This window comes from Brachyhypopomus gauderio, chromosome 10, assembly GCF_052324685.1.
Source record: "Brachyhypopomus gauderio isolate BG-103 chromosome 10, BGAUD_0.2, whole genome shotgun sequence".
NCBI lineage: Eukaryota > Metazoa > Chordata > Actinopteri > Gymnotiformes > Hypopomidae > Brachyhypopomus > Brachyhypopomus gauderio.
This window is the reverse complement of record NC_135220.1, coordinates 8,799,330-8,824,115: the sequence shown is the minus strand read 5'-3', so window position 1 is coordinate 8,824,115 and position 24,786 is coordinate 8,799,330. Positions and strand designations below refer to the sequence as shown.

Genomic DNA, 24,786 nt, shown 5'->3' with positions numbered 1-24,786 from the left:
AACTCCTGCACCTTTAAGGGTGTAGTCTGGGAGGAGTAAACTCCTGCACCTTTAAGAGTGTAGTCTGGGTACGCGAGGAGGAGTGAACTCCTGCACCTTTAAGGGTGTAGTCTGGGCGCGCACCAGAAGGAGTGAACTCCTGCACCTTTAAGGGTGTAGTTTGGGTACGTGAGGAGGAATGAACTCCTGCACCTTTAAGGGTGTAGTCTGGGTGCGTCAGGAGGAGTGAACTCCTGCACCTTTTAAAGGTGTAGTCTGGGTACGCCAGGAGGAGTGAACTCCTGCACCTTTAAGGGTGTAGTCTGGGCGCGCGCCAGGAGGAGTGAACTCCTGCACCTTTAAGGGTGTAGTCTGTGCGCGCGCCAGGAGGAGGGTACGTTGCAGAGTTGCACAGCCAGGGGATCCCGAGAATAAACAATCCAGTCAGACTCCACTACAGAGCACAGAGCTCGACAGCCTCCACCCAAGTCTGTTGGCGTTTTGGACTCTACTGCCATATCTGTATCGAAGCAGCAGAACAAACCAAGTCTCCCGGGAGGAAGATGCCCGCGCGGCCGCCGTGAAGATCCCCGGTGTGTGAAGACCAGGCTGGTTCGGTGAAGTGAGCTGTGAGCAGGTCCGTCCAGGTCCGTGTGTACGTCGGCAGCCAACCAGCTGTCGGAGAAACGACGCCAGGCGTTATAAGGCAGGATTTAGACGGGGTGTTCCGCACTGCATGCGGGCTTCGTGGGGTTTTCTCGCCGCGTTTTCCGTGAATTGGACTAAATATGTCGAGTGTGCTGCGTAAAATGAACTAGATACGCCATGGCGGCTCATTTAGTTTCCATCTTGTTTCGTATTGCTGGGAGTCCTGCCTTTTAATCCACAGCGTTTCTGGACGAAATCCGTCAGTGTTTATTTAACAGAGATCAGTGTGAATGTATTTTTATCTAAAGCAAAAGTCGGACATCGTATTCGTTCTACTGACTTTTCCCGTGTCTACAGTAAGTCTGAGCGAGAAATGTACCTTTTCGGAGTTCACATGATTTGTGCTGAGGTCTGCCAGACCTGACTTCACATTTCTTCAAGATGTACATTCACATCCACGCTGCAGCTCTGGTTTTTGCTTGTTGAATTCGAACATATTGTAAGAAGATTTGATGCAGACTACCTTGTCCAGACTCACCATCTACTGTGTTATTTGAAGAATATTTAAACGAAGTTAAACATGTGCATAACAGATAGCCAGCTTGTATTTATAAATCAGTTGGTGAAGAAGAAATTTGGAAATTCAGTGAGAGAGAAGAAAGCAAGGGAGGTTAACGTCTGTTGTTTTCCCATTAATTTATGGGAAGGGGTGCAAATCTGGCCATGTCAAATGACAGCTATGGATTTTGGACTGTGCAGTGTTTATTGCTATCATGAGGTTTCCTGTGACTTCAGTCAATAAGAAGAGACTGCAGAGTCAAAAGGTTATGGGAGTCCCTGGGCAGATGCCATGACCTGATCCTGCTACTGTTAGTGCAGGTGTTCCGATTCATCGTTGAGGTAGAGAGCAAAAATGATAGCTAACCAATAAGTGGATGATTTGTTGTGTGAAAATAGAATTGTCATGAAGTGGAATTAATACATATTTGGGCCTAATAGTAAGTTAAGGTTTCTTTCACACCGCTTTGGGTTTAGTTGGTGTCATATTTGAGTTTTTGACCTGACAGCTATGTGTGGACCATGCAGGACCATTGACTGTTAGCTGCGTTGACTAAGGGTCATGACCCTGTCTGGGTTTCTGAGTTGGACTTGTTTAACATTGTTTAACGCACAAAGCAATGCAGCTGCACTCTGTATCACATGTCTGCCAATGAACAGTTAATGGAGTGGAGTTTCAGCAAACGTGTTTGTGTTTTGACCTTTGTGAGACCAACGGACTGGACAGTGTATTAGTAATCACAGTGGGGTTAACCCTAACCGTAACCCGAGTGGAGATGAGGTGGTCTTAACCCTATCTCTAACCCTAAACCTGAGGTGGAGATGAGGTGGTCCTAACTCTAACCCTAAACCTGAGGTGGAGATGAGGTGGTCCTAACCCTATCTCTAACCCTAAACCTGAGGTGGAGATGAGGTGGTCCTAACTCTAACTCTGAGTGGAGATGAGGTGGTCCTAACCCTATCTCTAACCCTAAACCTGAGGTGGAGATGAGGTGGTCCTAACCCTATCTCTAACCCTAAACCTGAGGTGGAGATGAGGTGGTCCTAACTCTAACCCTAAACCTGAGTGGAAATTAGGTGGTCCTAACTCTAACCCAAAACCTGAGTGGAGATGAGGTGTTCCCCTTGGCTCAGGTCAATGTGCATTTTGACTCCATGCTGAAAAGTTTCCGGAGCGATGCTCGTACCTCCAAAAAGTGTGTGCGAGTGTGTGTGTGTGTAGTGGATAACAGCCAGATGTGCATTCGTAATGATTGTGTGTGAAGCTCATTGAAGCGCCAGGGCTGAATCTCCAGGTACAGTAGAGACGTTTCCTTCTAATGTTCTGCAGGGGAGACGGATGAAAGTGGGAATTCCTACTGATGGGTGAGTGCTGGTGGGTGGAGGTGGGTGGGGGTTGTTTAACTGTGAGTGACTGGCGGGTGGTGTTGACGGTTGCTAGGAAAATGAAAATGACCACATTGTCTCCTCCTTAATGCTGGGGAATACTGTGACACTGTGAACGACTACAACAGCACCTCACAATTCTCACCTTAAAATGGTGCCAAGGCTTCTGTATCTTTGAGTCCATTGGGTGCTTTACACCTCATAAGAGAAAATGGGCAGAAAATAAAACAACCCAGTGGGTGTCTGTTAGGATCCTGGATAAATGCACTTCATATTGAGCAGAAAGATTATCACTCACTGCGACATCTTTGCCCATCGACTTAGACATAATAAACATAAGTTTGCATTGTTTAAATGCTGAGCTGTAAGACTAGAGTGTTAATCTATGGCAGTCATATGATTGTTTGGTAGGTAATAGGTCAGTGTGTATTAATATGGCATGAAGAGCAACCAGTTTCTTGGAACAAGAAGTTATGTTGAACCCTTTCCCTCTGAGTAGTGGCTATACTCCATATAGCAATGGATTGATTTTTTGCTGATTGGTTTACTGTCAATAATTTATGGCTTGCTGAATTTACTTTCTTACCCTGGCTAAAGATACAGGTCAGATAAATTAGGTGGGCTTTTCTTTACCATCATCACCTGTTTCAAAAGAGCAGCTGTGAAATCTCTATGCCAGGTGGTGACATCCAAACATTCTCAAATGGTCTTCATACTGTTTGGCTATTTTAGTTTACTCTTGTCATTTGGAAATGGAAAACACAGTTTGTTGCTCACGTACCTCCTGTTTTTATCATAAATATATGAGCATGTTCACATCCTCTTTGCAACAGCAACATCTGTTCTTTATTCTTGCTCACACAAGGTGGTGTCTCTCATACATAAAAGTCCCTTGTATAATAGTTTAGACCTCCGAAATGGAAAGTTGCTGATTATGAGAAACATGATCTGTGCTACTTTTGTGGCATGTAATTCAATTTAATACAATTACTGTCAGAATAGATCTATGACTGCAATATGTATGCGTATCGTCCAGTCTTGTGAAGTGTCAGGGTTACTGAGCTTGATTAAAACGCCTAGTCTGGTTCAGCAGCACTTTGCCAAGCCCTGGGCTGTTATTTAGCTGTGTCTTAAAGAGGGAGAGAGAGGGAGAGAGAGGGAGAGAGAGGGAGAGAGAGAGGGAGAGAGAGAGAGAGAGAGAGAGAGAGAGGTCTAAGTGAAATGCCACTCATTGCAGGCAGTCCAGTGGCGAAGGTTAGTGCCTTGTCTGTGTAAGCTGAAGGATTGATGCATGATCCTGTCTACTGAAGAATTCAAAGTCCAAGGCCATCAGAGCGCTGGCCTATTACCGGACTGTCCTTCAGGACTTCTTAGCAGGGCCTGTCCTTTTGGGAACCTTCAAAGCCGCTGCAAGGACACAGTGTCTGGCGCGGTAAGCCATGGAGGGGGAGATTTACGCAGTGACCCGGCTTGGGCACAGGTGTCTGACTTCACGCACTGTGAGCGTGGGCCTCCCTGGACAGAGAGAGGGCAGCGGCCCCCAGTCCTGCTGTCACGCTGGCTGTGCACAGTGCATTTTCACTCTGTACAATTAACCAAACCTTGACATTTCCACTGTTTAAGAATGGAGGGCAAGGAGGTGGCTGGGATGAACGTATGCATCGAAAAAAGATTTGAGCTTTTAATATGAAGTTGGTTTTTTGTGCACAGATTGGCTAGCGCTATAAAAATACTAATAGTCAACTCACCATGTTTAAACTGAAGTTCAAACTGCAGTGGGTGTACAGATGAAATTGCCAGCAGTTAGATCTACACTCCATGAAGCGATTAGGGTTTGGGTTCCTCTTTACGTTCAAATCTGCTTCTCTTTTTGTACTTTAGAGGAGTTGGAGGAGGAAATCGTTGCTCACTGGTCCTGAGGATGTGAGCTCAACTCCTTCCTCCCGCATACATCACTGTTGTGACGAGGTTCGGGTAGACTGGGTCAGGCTTCCTGCAGGACTGGCATTTGAAGCCGCGTGTGCCGCGTGTGCAGAGGGGGGTTAAAGGGGGGCAGGGGCGGGGTGAACGGTGGGTGATGGAACGGCGCCGTTGCTGGGCAACAGTCAGGAGATGGCAGAGAGAAGATTTCTGTCCCTGGGACTTAGACCCGCATTCTGATTCATTTTGTACCTAAAAAACCACTAACCAGTTTATTAGAAGTAATAGCATCACAGGTCCAGTCACTAGCCACTTTATGCATTGGAGTATTACAGAAGTCTAGCCGTACTGTTTCAGACGCCTTCACCCCGCACTGGTCACTGGGTATTATTGGGGTGGACAGGATGCTGTCCCGTGCAGGACAGGACGTTGTCCTGCGTAGTGGAGCCAGCACTGGATATCTCCGTAGCTGTGGTGTGTCTTGGGGAGATGTGTACATAGGTAGCAACGTGCAGACGCCCTCCCCCAGTCTGTGGGCGGAGCCTCTCTTCAGGCAGCACAGCCAGTGATGGAGCAGAGCATGCTGTCTGACCTTGACCTCCTTGTTAGAGACACTTTTAAATAACAAAACAAGATCGAGTCACATGCCGCTCACTCCTGGCTGCCCACCGTGGGGTCGTTAATGATAACACATCAGTTTCAGCTTGGTCCTAAAAGGTTATAAGCAGTCTAACCCTGAACCCATTGGAACTCTTTCACTCTGCACAAGAACCCACAATTCATTGTGCCCTTTTGCAAGTTGCTTTTTCATTCAATACAAGCAGCGGTAGAAATTTCATGGACAAAATTCAACTTTTCTGGAGGTTTTTTTTCCCTTTTCCTATGCACTCAAGTATAAACAAAATCAATTAATTAACCTTGGCATGTGTAAATAGAACAGAGGCCCATTTGGTGATTACACTGCCCCATTAGCAGGTATTTGTTTCTCCCAGTCGCTGTAATAGCCGTGTGGCTCTGAGCCTAGCTGGGCTGCTCCACCATCGTCTCTATCGTCTCAGCCCAAGCTTATCCTGGAATCACGCTCCCTGGGCTGGCCCCTCCCCCCAAGGCTGGCCCCTCCTTCCCCTGAGGCTGGCCCCTCCCCTAAGGGAGGTCATAAAAGGAGGCGGGGCACGTGCTGCCGCTCCACTTGTGTGACTGTGTTTACATGCCTGCGTCTCCGAGGCTCCTCCTGCCCTCCAGTTGGGCTGGACCTTCATTCAGCGAGACGGGCTTGACCTAAATATACTCAAATGGGTTTAATAAGGTCAATGAGCAATTTGATTTGACAGCTTATTAATGCCTTTTTAGAAGGTGTTTATTGGGCAGGCTGGAGCTCAGCAGAGCCTCGGTCCACCTGGGCAGGTGCTGCGTCCTGAAGGACTAACTTGGTTCAGTAAAGCCAGTTTTATGGAGGAGCAACTTTTGTTGCTGAATCATTCGGCATCTCAGTGTTTTTCTGAGCAAAACTTTCTGCCTGTAGTTTATGTGCTTGGTCTTTTCAGTGCGTTGGAGTTTCGTCTCTGTTGACCCTTGTGTGTAGTCTGTGTGTCTGTGGAAACTTTTGGTGCCCTCCACTTAATATATTCACATGTAAACAACTGTCATTCACACAGCTATGCGCCACGATAACCACAGGGCAACGTCAGGGACCAGTGAGCCCACACGCTTGTGTGATACACACTCCCTATACCCACCGTCTCTTGGTTACTACGAGTGTAATACACCATGCACACCAGCCAAAGACACCGCGAGCTCCGCAGACGTTGTGACTAGGATCGATACGTCTGACCATCCGCCTGCTTGCGTTGCTTGGAAACCGGCTCTCGTATTACGAGGTTTGTGCACGTGCGCCGCACCGCCCCAGCCGCCGCGTCCGTGAGCTCGTGGGCGGGGAGACGGTGGGCGACCCCCCCCCCCATAGGGGGTCGGGAAGGCGGTCCCCTTGTGCAGAGCTGCAGTTAACAAGCAGCTCTCAGCACACTGGAGCAGAGGCGTCTGTACCCGGCCGGGGGCCGAAGCGTCACGTCCGTACGCGCCTGCCGCGGCCCCCAGACCCGTGGGGGGGGGGGCACTGGGACGGCTGCAGTAGGAGGTCCACCCACATTTGGCTCTGGGTCTGTTTAATTAATTCTAAAGCCTGATAAGGACTTCATGTGTCTGAGAGGAGAGCTCGCAGGGTTAATGAAGGTATAGAGGCTCCGTGTTCTTTTACCCCACTCTACCTCTTCTTTCTCTCTTCCCTTTTCTCTCATTCCCTCTTAGTGCTGCTCATCCCTCTCTCTCTCTCTCTCTCTCTCTCTCTCTCTCTCTCTCTCTCTCTCTCTCTCTCTCTCTCTCTCTCTCTCTCTCTCTCTCTCTCTCTCCTCTCCCCCCCCCCCCCCCCGTCGAGGTGCCTGATCAGACTATGCGCTGCTCTTCACATGCTCTCTTGCAAAAAAGAAAAAGACGAGTGAGAGAGAGAGAGGAGAGAGAGAGAGAGAGAGAGAGAGAGAGAGAGAGAGAGAGAGAGAGAGAGAGAGTGCGAGAGGAAAGTGGGTCACGGCGACCTATTTTTCTCACAGTTCACGGAGGCAGAGGGTGGCAGGGTTGTCGTCAGTCAGATGGGAAGCATCTCGATTGGGGGAGGCGGGGCTCAATTGTGAGGCGGGGCTCAATTGGGAGGAGGGGCTTGATATAGAGGTGGGGTCTTGGTTCCAGATGCATCCTCACAAAAGTGGGTCAGCTACCACGTGCAAATGTCTTTTCATATCACAGAGGAAGCTGCTAAGGATCCATATATTATAAACCTTCTATTGCACATGAAGGTCTCGCCCACACACACACACACACACACACACACACACAGGCCCTGCAGAAATTCATGGGCTTCTCAACCTGGGCTTAGACGCCAGCGATTAGCTGATCCTTTTTGGGAAGCTGTTCCATGGTCAGGTGCCCTTCAGGCAGGGCACAAGAGGAACAAAACAGATTCCGGCAGATTGGTACTTTATGATGATGTGAGAACTGGTCCTAGATCAGCCCCGAATGGCCCTGGATCTTCACATCTCATCTCAGCCCAGGCTGATTTATGCTCTTGAATTTCAGTGTTGCAGTTCAAGTTACGCTGTCAGGTTAGAAATGGCTTACGCTGCGGTATGCTGTGTTGGCGCCGTAAAATGCCTGCTGCATGTTGTTTGTAAATAAGAATTCAGTAATACACCACTGAGTAATACACCACTGAGTAATTACACCACTGCTGTTACCTTGTAACTATACCAATAATTACAGTGTGTTATACTAAGTAACTTGTCGGATACTGCACTGATATGTTTCCATTATGTAAGTAAGCACACAAGTTATACAATTTTGGTCTGTGTATTACATTGTGATTTATTGTGTAATTATTAACAGTAATATGAAACATTGATGGTTTCTTAAAATACCGTAAGTTAAATACATTTTAGTAGAAATAGCTAGTGACTTGGACAAAGATCACATAAAAGTATTCACAAACTTTTTCTTATAACTATGTTTTTGAAGGCTCCATTTTCCTTTATATGCCTGCCGGAATTCCTTTGACAGCGTTTTGTGACTGTTTTGTCCTGTGGTTTCCTTGAGTCAAGTGGTGTTTGCTACCATCTATAACATTCACAGAAACCAGGCATGAAGTCATGCTCCTTGAAATTTCCAAAGCGAAGTACGGCCAGACTTCGGTGCTGAACTGGCTGACGCCCAGAGATGCGTCCCAATCCCAAGTTTCACCTGGTTTCACTGCGGCACGCGGTTATGGCTTTAGAGGGTGGAGCCAATGCGCCCTTCACACACTAGACCAGCAGCAGCGGTTGGTGTTCACACTGACGGAACCTGAATGAGAAAGGTCCCGTAACCCACGCGGGACACTCATAATATTTACTGCCGTGCATGGGCACTTCAGATGGTATTAAACATAACGCATGAGCCCAGAGGGAGGGGGGTTATATGCTGAAAATTTAACATCTCGTGTTTTTGATTTTAATGGCCATTGGCCCAACAGGTTTGTGTTTGGGTTGTTATAGTCCACTCAACAATACTTCATTCTGTTTGTAGAAGCCCCTCGTGTTAATTGAGGCATCTGGTGCGCTTGCCTGGCCTCTGTCAGAGCGGGTGGAGAGAGCAGGGTGGAGAGACCCGATGCTACAGTTGCGTGGGTGCGAATGGGATACGTAACGGGATAAGGGTGGAGGTAAGGGCGGATGTACCTGGGTCCGCACCCTTCCGCGGGAGACGGAACAGATGGTTTCCAGCGGGCCCTGCCTCTCTGCCCACGCTCCCGTTTCAGAGGACGCTCCGCACATTTGCTCAGCGCTCCCAACCTTGGCGGCAGATCGAGTCTATGGAGGTTTTTCCGACGTGAAACACCTCGGGGACCTGGCTTGTAACTCCTTCACACATTTAGCAGTCTGAGGATGGACCATAAGGGGGAGCTGTTAGCACTCAAGTAGCTTTTGTGCGCATTACTGAAAGAAAGGAAACTGGTGGTATTCGGAGTCAATAACACTGCATGTCCTTGTTTTTGTTCCTGGGCAGAAGTATGAGGTGAGGTATCAGTGTTCAATACTCTTTGTTTGCATCTTAAGACTCCGGGTTTCCACCCTGCCAGTTGCACCGGCGCCATCCGGAATCACAGCCATCCTGCTCCTCTCTTCCCAACCCTAAATTAGTGGTTGATTTTTGCATTTGAGGTTAAAAATACATCGGTTGGACATTTTGAAATTGTGCCTGTATCTTGAAGTTCAATGGTCGGGTTAGAGATCCAGAGTTGCGATAATGCTCTACCCGCTGGGGCTCTGATAAGAGCGGCTGAGCAGATTGAAGGGAGGGAGAGAGAGAGAGAGAGGAGGGAGGGAGAGAGAGAGAGACGTTGGAGGAGATCTGAGATGTCTATCAGGCAGTGTGAAGGTTTTTGTCTTGCAGATCCAGTTCAAGGACTCCTGCAGGCGAGGCAGCCCACGCCGTGCCAGCCGCGCCGCTCAAGGTCGCCCTGTGACATTCAGGAACAACAGGAAATGGGGGAGGGGGGGGGGGGGTACTGTAAAATCCATCACCCCTCCCGCACACACACACACACACACACACACCCCATGCATACGGAAAAGCGGCTTTAACCCCCTCAGTGGCTCGGGGCGCTGGGTCCAGATTCTGCTGGGCTTGGTGCAGCAGAGAGAGTTTGTTTCTCAGGCTGTGATGAAGGGCTGCTTCTACCCTCTGGGTCTGGCTAAGCTGGAAGGAGCCAAGGAAGCTTTGTGTGTGTGTGAGTGTGTGTGAGTGTGTGTGAGTGTGTGTGAGTGTGTGTGAGTGTGTGTGAGTGTGTGTGAGTGTGTGTGAGTGTGTGTGAGTGTGTGTGTGTGTGTGTGTGTGTGTGTGTGTGTGTGTGTGAGTGTGAGTGTGAGTGTGTGTGTTGGGGGAAGGGTAAAGGAGCAGAAAGAGCTCTTAAAGTTATTTAAAGAGACAGCCATCCAAATTCATCCGCCGTGGAGGCCCTTCGCCAGCGGAGCTTTCTCGGCTGTCCAAACATTCTCTTTTTTGAACTCCTAAATCCAGTTTGTTTAATGACTACCACTTACGCTCCTGCCTCTCTCAGCTCAGCAGAGATTTTCTTCGGCAGTAGTATCACCCCACCATTGACGGATCTGGTGCTTTTTACAGTTTCTGTCTATCAGATTATGAGCAGTGTATGCATACAAAAGCTTCAGTCAGTCTGAGCAGAGAGTAGAGCCCAGCTCTGACCCGTGAAGCCAGACTGACCCACTTGGGCGTGAAGTTGAGCTCAGGTAGTTTGGGAGAGCGCGTCGTGAGCTTCCGCCACCTTTGACACGTCGGATCAGGACCGCCTTTCTCATGTCGGACTCGTGTCGGTCTTAGAAAACAGACTTGAAGAGGTAGAACTGTGAGTCGCTGCTCCACCGCCGCCTGTCAGAAGAGCCATGTTTGCACTTTTCCACGTTCTCCGCTCACTTGATCATACGTAGGTGCGGCGGAGACTAAGTGGTCGATGAGCTTCGCCACGAGGCCAGACCCGCTGGCCCGTAAATCTTCCCCAGGCTGCCGTTCCACTCATTTCCCTTTCAGTTTTCGCTGATCAGTTTCCCCATTACTCAAAACGGATGCATTCCTGAGATGATGAATTATCCGGTTCAACCAAATTTGTCATCGGTTGATATCTGCCGGACGCTCTAGAGAGTCAACGCCTCTCCTCGAAAGTTCCTCGTCGGCCGCCAACGCTCATGACGGCACGCCAAACTTCCACCGCTGCTGCAATTAGTATGGGCTGCGTGCACCTCGCATGGGACGCAGGGGTAATATCCACCATTATCTCCCACCTGAGGAACATGGAACGGCGGAAGAGAAATCGCTCTGCTTTTCCAGCATGTTGGCCTGCTCCTGCGTAATTTTAATTAAGAGTGGGGTAGATTACCAAGTCCGGTTTTGTGTAGATCTGATTAAAACTCGCGCAGCTAGCCTGCCCCGTGCCGCATAGCAGTGAGCCACTGTGACGGAGGAGGGAGATGGAGAAGGCGAGACCACGGGAGAGCAGTGGGAGATGGAGAAGGCGAGACCACGGGAGAGCAGTGGGAGATGGAGAAGGCGAGACCACGGGAGAGCAGTGGGAGATGGAGAAGGCGAGACCACGGGAGAGCAGTGGGAGATGGAGAAGGCGAGACCACGGGAGAGCAGTGGGAGATGGAGAAGGCGAGACCACGGGAGAGCAGTGGGAGATGGAGAAGGCGAGACCACGGGAGAGCAGTGGGAGATGGAGAAGGCGAGACCACGGGAGAGCAGTGGGAGATGGAGAAGGCGAGACCACGGGAGAGCAGTGGGAGATGGAGAAGGCGAGACCACGGGAGAGCAGTGGGAGATGGAGAAGGCGAGACCACGGGAGAGCAGTGGGAGATGGAGAAGGCGAGACCACGGGAGAGCAGTGGGAGATGGAGAAGGCGAGACCACGGGAGAGCAGTGGGAGATGGAGAAGGCGAGACCACGGGAGAGCAGTGGGAGATGGAGAAGGCGAGACCACGGGAGAGCAGTGGGAGATGGAGAAGGCGAGACCACGGGAGAGCAGTGGGAGATGGAGAAGGCGAGACCACGGGAGAGCAGTGGGAGATGGAGAAGGCGAGACCACGGGAGAGCAGTGGGAGATGGAGAAGGCGAGACCACGGGAGAGCAGTGGGAGATGGAGAAGGCGAGACCACGGGAGAGCAGTGGGAGATGGAGCGTGCTGCATAAATATTCCCTTGTCCTTGGGGAGACAAACATTCTCCATATTGGTCTTTTGTCAGATGAGTGCGTTACTCCCCCCCTGTTGATGGCTTGAGGGGGTGTGTGAATTGGAAAAGGCTGGGTGCAGGGGGCGGAGCTCTGGCCGGGGGCGGAGCTCTGGCCGGGGCGAAGGCACCGGCGTTGCCCCCGCCTGCCTCCCGCCGAGGCAGGGCAGGTGAGCACGTCACTGTAATTGGCACCTGCCGGCGTGCGCTGGCGTTTGGACGGGAGGACGGGCGTCCTGTGCTTTGCGCGACAGCTGCTTAATTGGGCATTCTCCCCTCGCAGTGCGGCCACTGACGAATAGCGGCGGATTACAGATGAGGGCACGCCGACCGGCACGACCTTCCCCGAGAGCTGTGATGGGGAGGGGCCCCGGGGGGAGGCCACGGGGGGAGGGGGTGTTCAGCTCCGCAGGGTCACCGGAGGATGAGGTCGTGAGAAGGTGGGGGCTCTGCCAGGTGGCAGATGACAGAGTGTCACATGACGATGGGCTGATGTCAGTATGTCAAGGGCGCCGCTGTCGGCAACTCTCCCTCTCTCTTTCTCTCTCTCTCTGTCTCTCTCTCCCTCTTTCTCTATGTGCCTCTCTCTTTATCATTTGTTCTGGGGGCATGTTCCAGTTTTATGGCTGCTGGCTGTCTTCACAACTCAGCCTAGAGATAGAACAGAAGATGGCAGTTTCCTGAGTATGGTGATTTTGAGTTCCTGCCCCCCCCCCCCCTCTCACTCTCTCTCCCTCCCCACCTCCTCCCTCACTCTCTCTCACTCTTTTTGTCTATCTCTCTATCATTCTGTCATTCTCTGACACCCTTCCCCCTTTTCCTCTGCTCTCCTCCCCCCAGCTGTGTGTGAGGTTGCCAAGGCGAGGTTGTGTCCCCTTGTTAGGAGCGATTAATGGCTCTCGTTATGTACATAATGAAATATTCCTGCTGATGTGAGAGGTGGGCTTGACTATCATCTCCACCACGGCTAGTCTCATTATTGCTGAGTGGGACAAACCCAGCTGTTAATACACACGTTTCCTCACGAGTGTCTCTACAGACGCTGAACCAGGGCTACATTTTGAATGGGATGCTTCTCAAACTGATCGCTTTTCACACAATACTTTAGATTAAATTGAATAAAAACTCAATATTCGTGTCAAAGTAGGATATTCTGATCAGATTCCGACTAGCTCTGTGGGATGTTGTGGCGTGGTTGTCCAGCACGCCCCGCTGCTGTCTGGGATACGTGCAGTCAGGCGTGAGTGCAAAGCTTCACATCAACTCTCCAATTTCCTGGCCAAGGTGTGCGTGCTGAATGCCTAATGAACGTCATCCTAATATACGCCGCCACCGTGCTGATGGAGAGTCTATAAGCTAGTTTGCCCATTAATGTCCATCACAGGAGCCAGCACAAAACAATCACTCACACACACACACATACACACCATCCCACACACACACATGCACACCATCCCACACACACACACACACACACACACACACACACACACACACACACACACACACACACACACACACACACACACACACACACACACATATTCTCTCACACATACTCACACACATACACACACACACACACACACACACCACCCCCCCCCCACACACACACCATACCTCAAACACACACATACACATGCTCACACACATACATACTCTCTCTCTCTCTCACACACATACTCTCTTTCTCACACACACACACACATTCTCTCACGCACACACACACACACACACACTCTCTCTCTCTCACACACACATACTCACACATACACCATCCCACACACACACACACACCATCACACACACACACACACCATACCTCAAACACACACATACTCTCACTCACATACACATGCTCACACACACACACATATTCACACACTCCTACATACACTCTTACACACAGTCACTCACAAACACATACTCACTCACTCGTTCACACACACACACTCACTCTCTCTCTCTCTCTCTCTCTGACATACAATCTGCCACAGCCTGACTGTATTGAAGAGTTGCACATAGAGAGGCAGGGTTGTGCGTGCGTGTGTGCCTGCGCGTGTGTGTGTGTGTGTGTGTGTGTGTGTGTGTGTGTGTGTGGGTTTTGAGGTGGATTGCTACCAGTGCTCTTAGACGCATTTCTATCCGTCAAGATAAAATGGCACGAGTTGTAAAATGTGATGAATTAGTTTACTCGGGTGGCTCACCTCCACTATCCCCTTGAGTAAGTACGTGTGTGTGTGTGTGCATGTGTGTGCATTTGTGTGTGTTTACGCTTGCGTGTGTGCACGCTTGCATGCCTGTAATGTGTATAGGTGCTTGTGTTTATAGACTGTGGCAGGAAGGTGTCTGGGTTAGTGTGGATTTAACAGTTTAGCTGTGACCTTGTTGCGCTCGCCGCTTCCCGGTGTCTGAACCACACGGCGAGTCCGACGAGTCGTCTGATCCGCTGGCCTTGATTAGTGGCAGCACTTATCTGGGTGTGAGACGGCACGCCCTCCGGTACCAGGGGCTGGGGTCTGGGCCACTGCCCATATCCTGGCATGGCACCGCACACCAGCACCAGTAAGGTGAGGGGGCGTGGGGCGGTAGATAAGTGGGAGGTGTGTGTGTGTGTGTGTGTGTGTGTGTGTGTGTGTGTGTGTTACAGACAGGGTGTCATTAGTATTCTGCAGAAGCCTCCTTGTCAGAAGAGGAAATTGATTAACACACTTGTACCTGTATCTGCACATGCAGCTTTGGAGGGGAAGGTTTGTGTCCGCCACCCTCGCGTGGTTCAGTCAGTGAAGGAGGGAGCTCATGTTACATACGAGTCCATGGTTTGCTTCCAGTGTGCCGTAGTGTCATAGTGGCGCAGGGCCTGCTAGTGGAGCTTAATTTTCAGGCCTAAGGGTGGATTGGGGACATGTGTGAGGAAGAGAGGGCAGGAGTGAGTCTCACGCTCCAATCCAGTGACGCACACACGCTCACCTGCATAGTCTCAGATGAAGTCTAAAGTCATATCTTCTGTGGTTAGAGTAAAAGTGTGTGTGTAAATCTCAGATAATGTCTAGAGGAGTCTGAGTTCCTGTGAGAAGAGATGGAGTGTGGGAAAGCAGTAATCACATTTCGGAGGCATTCCGGGCATTTTGATTGGCTCTTGCTCAGTTCCATGGCTGCCAGCTGGACGGATCCAACCTGAGTCTTCAGAAGGTTACACATAATCATTTTATCTTTTAATAGGTTAAGTGCACTTAATTGATTAAAGACATACATTATGCTCCTATACCATAGTATGATCATGTTCGTAGATGACTCTGCTAATGGATCCAGGGTCATTTGAACTTTGTTCAGGAGTCGGGTCTGTCTATCCTCTATTAATCTTAAGGATTTTCAAGTGTATTCAAGATGTGTTCTCAGCTTAGCCACAACACATACATTATGCTATAAATCAAACTTTGACTCGTATCACTGGCATTTAAAGAAAAAAACATTGTTGTGCAGTCAGGCATACATAACCCCAGTGATCAGCCTTGACTTTCTTTAGTTTCAACGAAAACTTTTGAAGGCGATTTGTCATCTGGAATGCACATGTTCCTTAAGTCCCTTGCAGTGGAAAGCAAGACTGGTGTGAGTGTTGCCCTGCTGGTGTTTGGCTGCCCTGCTGGTGTTTGGCTGCCCTGCTGGTGTTTGGCTGCCCTGCTGGTGTTTGGCTGCCCTGCTGGTGTTTGGCTGCCCTGCTGGTGTTTGGTTGCCCTGCTGGTGTGAGTGTTGCCCTGCTGGTGTGAGTGTTGCCCTGCTGGTGTGAGTGTTGCCCTGCTGGTGTGAGTGTTGCCCTGCTGGTGTGAGTCTTGCCCTGCTGGTGTGAGTCTTGCCCTGCTGGTGTGAGTCTTGCCCTGCTGGTGTGAGTCTTGCCCTGCTGGTGTGAGTCTTGCCCTGCTGGTGTTGAGCTGCCCTGCCCCAACACGCTGCTGTTTGGATGGACTTTGCACTGCAGAAGTCACTTGTACTTCCAGACCGCACAGCAGAGTGATTTATCCCTGTTTTATTCACAATGCCCCGTACATGGGGAGGAGGCAGGCTGAGGTGGAGAAGAGAGGTGGAGAGAGAACGCAGCTCTGGTTGCTGTGAATGTGGGTTACGCTGATACAAACTTGGGTTGGGCTTCTGGCCTGTAATTGGCAGTAACGAACAGAGGGCTCAGGAAATCAGGAATGTGTGTGTGTCTTGTGTCTTGTGTGTTGTGTGTGTGTGTGTGTGTGTGTGTGTGTGTGTGTGTGTCATTCAGTCATGCCTCTTTAGAATTAGGTCACAGCAGCCTTCTGGGACGTTGTTTTGATGTTGGCTTGTTTGTATCGACTGCATGCTTTGAGATTTGAGATGCTTGGTCATCGTTCCTGGCCGCACAAGTTCATTTGTATATGTTTGTGAGTACAGCGGAGGACCCGGCCTTTACTAAAAAAGCAACAAAGCCTTTGTTTAATTTAATCTGCCAGAACCACATCAATGCTACCGCTACTTCCGCTAGCATAATCTAAAAGTGTCTCGCCTTGGGTTCCTCCTTCAGACGCCTTTAACCTTGACTCACCTTTTAATGTCGTGCACGCAGCTGCCAGCCCCGCATTTGATATTAGTGTTATAGGCGAGCAGGGCCGTGTTGTCACTCTTTATTAGCACTGAGAGGCTCTCATGGACACCAGCTGTTGCGTCAGGACGAGGAGCCGCGGCCAAGTGGATGATGTTGACTTTCCGCCGCAGCTCTGTTGCCTGTTTCTTTAATCACACATTTGAAATGGCTTAAATGGATTACAATTTCTGACAATGGAGTCGTAAATCCCGAACGTCATGTGTGAGAACGACGGTAGATTGGCCGTTGGATATCCAATCCCTGACATTTGCATCAGGTCCAACCTTTGTGGTGCAGTCCATTTTCTCCCCACCTCCTGGCTGGAGATTGCCTCTCAGCCGCTGATAATGTTGTGACCTTCCTGTTTGCGGTGTCTGGGGCGAGCGAGGAGAGGTGCCCTGCCATGATGAAGCACTCACACCAGCACGCCGCTGCTTTCTCGCCACTGGCGAGCAAAATCACTTAAAATGCTGTTGGGTGTTATTGGTTGACATTGTCAGAGATAATGGATAATTACTTGGAGGCCAGTAAGTCAGAAGGAAATGGGGAGGGAGAGAAAGACAGAGGGAGAGAGAGAGAGAGATGGGAGAGAAAGACGGAGGGAGAGATAGAGAGGGGGAGAGATTGGGGCTCTTTTGCTTTTTATGTTCAGCAGGGTGGCACATGAAGCACAAGGGCAGGATGGATTTACAGGTGTGAAAGGTCACACCACGATGTCCAGTATTACTCATGTTTCCCATTGAATTCCACCTTGTCCTAATTGGCTCTGTCTTGGGGCAAGCAGGAATATCCATGCAGCGCCCTGCACATGCCCATGTGCACCCCATCCCAGCAGCCCACCCCATGAGTAAATACACACACACCTTCACGTATTGTATCTCTGTAATCTGTTGTATATCCCTGTGTCTGCTTTGCACCATTTGGTTTGTCTCCCTTTGTAAAGCCACACTGAATACAAAAATCTTGCTTTTATTGGCCTGCAACATTATTGCTTTACAGACTCAATCCTTCCTTTAGGATAGTAGGAGATGTATTCGGAGACATGGCTGCTGTCTCAGCACTTAATGATGGCCCGTACTCAAAAAATCCAGTATTTTGTTGTTGCAGTGTTGGACTTATTTGGGCTAGCTTTTCTGATCTAGTGAAATTTGCATATTTAAATATGTGCAATTGTAACCGGTAACATGCGACAGCCAAGGTTTACTAAGGCAAGCCTGGTGTGTCTGATCAGCTAGCCCTGTGAGCTGCACAGGAATGGCATATTTCTTTCTGGCATCTCTGGTTTGCTTTCCTGATCAGAACTGTGGTGGTGTCCGGGGGTCATAATCAAGCTCCTTTTCTTGTGAGCTCTGAACCCATTATTCCGCTCCCAAAGGCCACGACAGCTTGAAGGATAAGACAGAGTCTCTGGCAACTGAATGACACTTGGGGGGGCACTGGGGGGCACCCTGTATTAATTAACCTTTGCGGCTGTGGCCCTGGCAGTGTGGTGCGAGCGCTGCTAGTGCAGTCCATGCTGACAGGGTTCGCGCCCGGGGCTGGCAAGCACGTGTGCACGGACGGTGTCGTGCTATTTGACAGAGCCTGAGCTCTGATGCTGTAGCCCTGTAGAGCCTATGACAGGTGCACTGCCCCCCACACCCCCCCAAACACACACAGACCCTTTTACACCTGTCAGCCTGGCCAAGCAGAGACTGATGACAGCAAGCTTCAACCCGAAGGGGCTTTAGTTCCTTTAGTGCCAGACCAGGCCACGTTGGCACTGAACTGGTGTTTGGTAACATGTTGGAAAGCACCTGCTGCTTCTAATCTCCAAAAGCCTGTTTGACTTAATTCCACTTGAGTTACATCACTGTCTTTTTCTTGCTTGTTAAAACAAGCTCTCGGCCATAACTCACCTTGCTCCTGCAAGATGTCTCGTGCATGGGCATCAGGCCTCTTTAGGCAGGGCTTCCTCACCGTGTCGAGAGGGCACGTGTGGAGGAGCGGGGTAGCTGTATCTCATGGGCTCCAGCTGCCTGTGGCGTCAGGTGTGTGCGCCGTGTGTGTTGTCTCGGCGTGACGGCGGCTTCGGAGGGAAGTGTCTGCTGAGGCAGAGGGGCTCTGACCTCTCTGTTTATCTCCTAGCTGCACCATCAAGCACGAGATAGGAGGCGGGGCGGGGGAGGGGTCGGGTCTCTCGCCTCGGGTCGTCACGGTGCTGTCAGGCACAACGCACGACTGGGCTGGTCCAGTCTCCACAGAGACGGATCTCACTAAGCGCAGCTGCCGACTGAAACAAAGTTCACGCTCCCCGGTGCGTATCGTCGTGGTGATATGAAGCCAAAGAAATCAAACAGCACGGAGCCTCTTTGCACTCTTCATAATTCTACAGTGCGGAGTCTCATGATCCACCAAACAGGCTGTTGCTGATCTGACGGCTTTGGCTGCATCCGCATCACACTGCACCGAGTTAGAGGAAGTTCCAACCCCGCCCTCCCGATCCAGGTCCGGCCCCCGAGCCAAAATCCCAGCCTTTCTCGAATGCAAAAATGGACTGCGGCATGTCACAGAGGAAAGAGTCTGGGCCGTCTGGGCCGTGTCTCGAGTGCGTGTGTTGGGATAATCCTCGGGAAGCATTAGCTGCAGGTGGGAAGGGAGACGTGCTGCTGGCCTTCACGCGTGAGAGCACGCAGGGACACGTTTGTGGAGATGCTTCCTGCTGGGTGTCAACAGTGTGATACACCTACGCAGAGAGGGGGACCAAGAAATAATGACGTTTTACATATGTAGTTAATGTACAGCCCCCTCATGACTGTTTCAGTCATTTCTGCATTGTGGTCTCTGTTGGCAAATCGCTTACAGTCTACAACGTGAATTCTTTGGTAATATTGTCAAACAACCAAACATAAACAGGTAAATAAATAAGAGTCAACTGCAGTGGAAATTGACCATTTTCAAATAATTTGTAATGTTATCTTTAGGGTTTTTTATGTTTGGGTTGTGTGTATTGTGTTTTTTTTTTTTTTTAAGAAGGAAGCTCAAAAGGATGTGTATTGAACTTAACCAGAATGTGTAGTGTGTAACGGAACTGTCTAAAACAGAACGAGATCTTGAGTTCAGTCATTTGCTGCCATGTAGAGCTATGAGAGATGTGACTCATGCTGTGCCCCCCTCCCCACTGCAGGTCCCCGTGTGGTCCGACCTCGGCTCAGGAGAGTGGAGAGACGACACGGAGCCGCCCCAGTCCCGCCCCCTGGGGACTCGCGCCACACATCCCAGGCATCCGGTGGCATGGGAGGCTGGTGCTGGGCAGTGGAGAGTCCTGCTGAGTCCTCTCTGCCTGCACTGCACAGCCTGTTCCAAACCCGTGGGACTCCTCTCGTCACAGGAACAAAAGGAATGCCAGCCGGGAGATGGCATTTCTAACGCCCCATGCTGCTGAGTGTAAAACTTTGTAGAGGAAGTACCCGGTACCCCCGCCCCTCTGTACACAGGAGTTTTCTACGCCCTTCATCCATGGCCCAGCAGTCAGAAAGACATTTTCAGTAGTTGTCAACAATCACACAAGGGGAGCTGCTATTGAACATGACTCATGGGGAGGAGCCCTGCCCTGAGACACAACAGGATTCAGCTGTTTTAACTTATCTGGAAGGTTTACTAATGCATCCGGTTGCATCTGGGCCTGGTGCCACAGCAACAGGTAGATTATCAGGCGCTGGCAACGGCCATGGGGAGCTGGGGGGTCGGGGGGCCGGAGACGTGCGGCTGCCCGAGCACAGCTGCAGCTCACTGGAGAAAGGCGGTGGTCCTGCGGCTGGCTCCCAGCACCTGAAGAAGGTGCGGCTGCTTGGTTCAGGAGCCTGGGGTAAGGTGGACGCGCAGAACAAAGCCCCTCCGGTTCTGGAGGTGAATGGACAGGGAGGGGATCATCGCCAAGCGGCCACGGAGGGCACAGCGGCGGGCGAGAGCACCCTGCTGGCCTCCCTGCTCCAGTCCTTCAGCTCGCGCTTGCAGACGGTGGCCATGTCACAGTGTGTCCCTCAGGGACAGGAACGGCTCGACGGGGAGGGCGGCGAGGGCGTGCCAACCAGCCAGCAACCTTTCCCAGGCTACTGCACAGCTTCCAGCCGCCTCAGGGGCCTGATGCGGAGGAACAAGCAGCCGGGCCCTGACGCCACACCTTACAGCCGCCGCCGAGACCGCCGGTCTGACTCTCCTCGATCCTCACGGGGTGCGGCCGCTGAGGCGGTGTCCTGCGCTGAGCGACTAAAGGCGGTGGCCAGCCTAGTGAAGAACAGGCCCAGTCCCGCCCCCTCCCCTAAGCCCAGTGCAGCCTGCAGTCAGCTCGCCCTGCTGCTCTCCAGTGAGGCCCATCTGCAGGAGTACTCCCGAGAGCAGGCCTTAAAAGCACAATTGTCAGGCCGACTAGCCAGCGAGCGTTTGGCGGCCATGGCTACAATGCAGACTAATGAACACAGACCCCCCAGTGTGGGGGAGTCGAGGATCGCTCCAGACATGCTCAGCTCCTTCAACGCCCTAAATGGAACGCTGCCCTCCCCAACGTCGAGTTCCACCAAGAGGAGCCCATCCCTGACCATAGGGCAGAGCGCATCAGATGGCTCCCCCCAGCCTGTCCTGCACCCCGGGAAAGAGAAACGCCCATTTGACAGGCACGGCGGGAGGCCTCCACAGACCTGCAGCAGCCTGCTCCTGCTCCTGCTTAACAACCACAACTCCCAGAAGCCCCTCACCAAGAACGGCCACCTGGACGACGAGGGTGCCACGCCGCCCAGTCGGGCTTCTTCCCGTCGCTCCGACAGTGATTGCTCCAACCTGGAGAACAGCTTGACCAAAGACGGCAGTGATGTTGAGAGCTGCTACTCCAGCTGCTCCCCTATTGACCTCTCCGTCAGGAGCAGGGGTTCTAGCCAAAAATCAGAAGAGCCCTCCTCCGCCTCAGCGTCTTTGGATAAGTTCACAGAGACACTTCTAAACAAGTGGAAGCCGGAGACTCCTGGGCCAAAGGTCCCTGAGGCGATGGAGCTGGAAACGAGCCCGAACGAAACATCACTTCACAAGGTCACCCTCATGCAGCTACTGCTGGACCGCAGAAATAACGAGAAGGTAAACACAGTTGGGGATAATCCAGATTTACAGCATGACGCAACCCTTAGCACCGTGCCTGCAGGCCCTTTTAAACAGCTCAGCGCGTTGGCAGAGAGCAGGACCGAGCACCCTCTGGAGCGGCTGCGGGCTGGAGGTGTGTCCACATCAGTCCTCACTGCAGACACAAGCAGCAATCCTTCTCCTTTCTCTTATTCATCCCCCTTTGGGCAGTCCAGTCCCCTGGACCTGTGTAAGTCTAAACACCACCCAAGGGAAAAAGTGGTCGAGTCCACCTTCAGTGCCAGTAAGCTACTACAGAATCTGGCTCAGTGTGGATTACAGAATCCATCCCCCTCACCACCTCTGCAAGCCAGCAGGCCGCCAAGTAAAAGGCAAAGCCCCGAACTTGAGTTAGACAGACCTCAGACTCTTCTGGACAGACTAGTTGCTCCAGTCAGGAACAAAACTCCTTTATTTGAACCACCCCCTGCCACTTTCGCACCGTTTGGGCGAGAGCGGTCACCTCCGGCATCTGCACAAATCGAGAACCTCCTGGAGAGGCGCACCATACTGCAGCTGCTGCTGGGCACCGCCTCCCACAAGGAGAAACCCGTGGGGAGGAGGAGCGTGGAGGCAGCCACCGGTGCCTCTGAAAATCCATCGGGGGCCCCCGTCATCTGGGATGACTCAAATGGACCTTTGCCAAACGTTAGGATCAAAACCGAGCCGGCCGAGGAGACTCTTCTCTCCGACAGCTCAGATGATGGAGGACGCCGCCGGAGGTGGGGATGCGAGAGACACCGCGCCCTTGCGGAAGCACACGATGCCATTAAAGCCGAGGGCTGCCCTGCAGATGCTGCGGCCAAATATGGCCTATTGAGCCAGCTGTTGAAACAGCAGAGCGCTACCTGTCACTTGAGCCCTCACAAGGAGCCACCCGTGAGCACAGTGAAAGAGGAGCAGCAAGATTATCAGGGAGCGCTCCCTAAAAAGAGAAGACTGTGCTTGGAGCTGGCTGAGCACCTCAGCAGCGAATTGTGCCAGAGACCCCTGGATACTGTGAATGAGCGTCTGGTGTCTGGAGCCCTGGAGGAACACAATAGCATGAGGCTACTAAGCCCGAAAGAAGAGGACTCTTTCATAAAGTGTCCTGCAAGTAAAGCTCCCCCGAGAGAGAGCCAGGGCTTCAATGTTTTGAAGCAGCTCCTTCTGTCTGACAACTGTCTGAAGGAGCTGTCTCAGCCCCGGGGGGCCGCCAGCCCTTTTCTCCCACAAGTGAACTGCAAAGCCAATGGGAACTTTAGTCAGTTCAGTTACAATCCTGAACCCATGAACTTGCCATGGTTTCCCCAGACTCTTAACTCAGGGCCCAGTAATCTTCAGACACTATCGTCCCCATTGGGAAACAGCTCCCAGGGATCGCCCTGGCCTAAAGGTTCCCCTAAACCCAGCCCCACTTGTGTGAAAACAGAGACCGAAAGCTCTCCGAGGTGGGCTGCTGGCTCTGAGGGGAAATGTGAATCCAGCCCACATTCTCCACCCCTCACGAGGTCTAATCCTATATTATACTACATGCTTCAGAGGGGGAGTGCTAGCCTCAGAAAGGGGATGGAGGATCTCGGGCAGAGGACACACTGTGGGGTTACTGTCAAAGAAGAACCATGTACTGATGCCAGGTACCACGAGCACAGAGAGAGTGTTCACAGCTCTCCGATCCACAGCGGGAGACACAGCAACAGTGGTGAGCATCTCAGTGGCTCATTAAAAAAATCATAAATCTGAACTGCCAAAGAATAATGTTTCAGAAATAAGTGAAAGTTACTTTATTGATATAATTTTATTTTTTTTGTTTGCTTTAGATTTGTTTATTATTTTGTAATTAAAAGTGAACTCTGTGATTTTGACCACGCAAGTTTATCCAAAGCGTTTGAGATCTGAAACCGATATTAACTTGTTTAATTTTTTCCATTTTTGTCTGACATAGTGCTTTTCACATTCATACCATACAGTGAGATGATTTATCATGTTGATGCCAAATTGGGATGTTACATGTTTTAGCTTTAGCATTGTCTGCTAACGACAGTCCGTTTCATTTTTTTGAATGCATTTATCCTTTGACCAAAGTGTGTGTGTTTATATAAGTCATGGTTTGTTTGTTTGTTTGTTTGTTTTTTTTTTGGGGGGGGGGGGGGTTGTTTGTTTGGCCTGCATGCTACGAATCTATCAATCTTTTCTTCTTCTATATATATAAAACATTTATGAAGTACATCCTATTGTGTTTATTATTGATGACTCCAAAATTGTTACTGCTAGATTTATTTTGTATTTATTTGTATCTAAATCTGGACACTTCCCTGTTTTTTGAGGTGATCTAAATTATATGAAAAGCACAATGCTATATCAGAAGCATTTGGCATTTGAACGTAATGTCGCTAAGAGACCAGCAAAAGGTAACTGATTTTTATAACCTGTTTGGCGCCTTTATTCCTGATCTAACTGAGATAACTAATTGATTGTGCCACAAAATCTCTCTTAGAATCCATGAGGAATGATGCAAAGGTTTTATATGTGATGATATTGCTGGTAAAATTAACTCACTTGTAAGCTATGTCAAATTAACAGTGCTTTAATATTTTTTCATCAGGAATGAATCTCGATGTCGTTTGGTGTTTATGGCATGGATACAGAAATTCAAGTGTAATATTTTTAGCTGTCAAAGTATCTTTTTACAGTTTTGTATCATCCATTGTTTTGTACTTTATATACATGTATGTAGCATTTCACAAGCTTATGATGTCAGCTATGACACTTTTAAAAGTTGATATCCCCCCCCCCACCCCCCCCCCCCAAGATGTGAGTAGATGTTTATATATATATATATATATATATATATATATATATATATATATATATATATATATATATATATATATATATATATATATATATATATATATATATGGGAACATTGCGGTCAATATACAAGGGTATAGTATCATGTGAACCTAACAGTCAACTGTGAAAGGCAACTGTAGTGATTTATATTATTTACAGGATAACTTGCAACTCTCATTTTCTTTCCTGGACCCTTACACCCAGAATATGTTCAGTCTTAAGCTTTTCCTCTGTGTAATGGGCACATTTTGACATTTGTGTAAATAGTGCTTTCATGATGAAAGATTACTATTTTGTATTGTTTAAAAGAATAGTTTTTATTGTCCCGGATTGTAAATATCATATCTGTGTAATAATGTAATATAATTACAGAGGAAAACCTAC

At 50.1% G+C, this 24,786-nt stretch overlaps 1 protein-coding gene across 3 annotated transcripts; it reads left to right on the top strand.

Annotated features, from left to right (window-relative positions):
* Positions 1-301: 301 nt before the first annotated feature.
* Positions 302-24,359, top strand: nrip1b (nuclear receptor interacting protein 1b). Of its 3 annotated transcripts, none has more exons than XM_077019234.1 (2): positions 302-616; positions 19,586-24,359. In XM_077019234.1, the coding sequence occupies exon 2, from the start codon at positions 19,987-19,989 to the stop codon at positions 23,281-23,283; it is 3,297 nt and encodes a 1,098-aa protein (XP_076875349.1). In that variant the 5' UTR covers positions 302-616; positions 19,586-19,986; the 3' UTR covers positions 23,284-24,359. The 3 variants fall into 3 exon arrangements, with proteins under 3 accessions (XP_076875349.1, XP_076875350.1, XP_076875351.1); XM_077019235.1 differs by having other exon boundaries at positions 302-626; XM_077019236.1 differs by lacking the exon at positions 302-616 and adding an exon at positions 661-983.
* The last annotated feature ends 427 nt before the right edge of the window (positions 24,360-24,786 follow it).

What these genes read in the sequence shown, in the direction of transcription:
- nrip1b (XM_077019234.1), top strand. Translation starts at nt 19,987, where the DNA reads ATGACTCATGGGGAGGAGCCCTGCCCTGAGACACAACAGGATTCAGCT.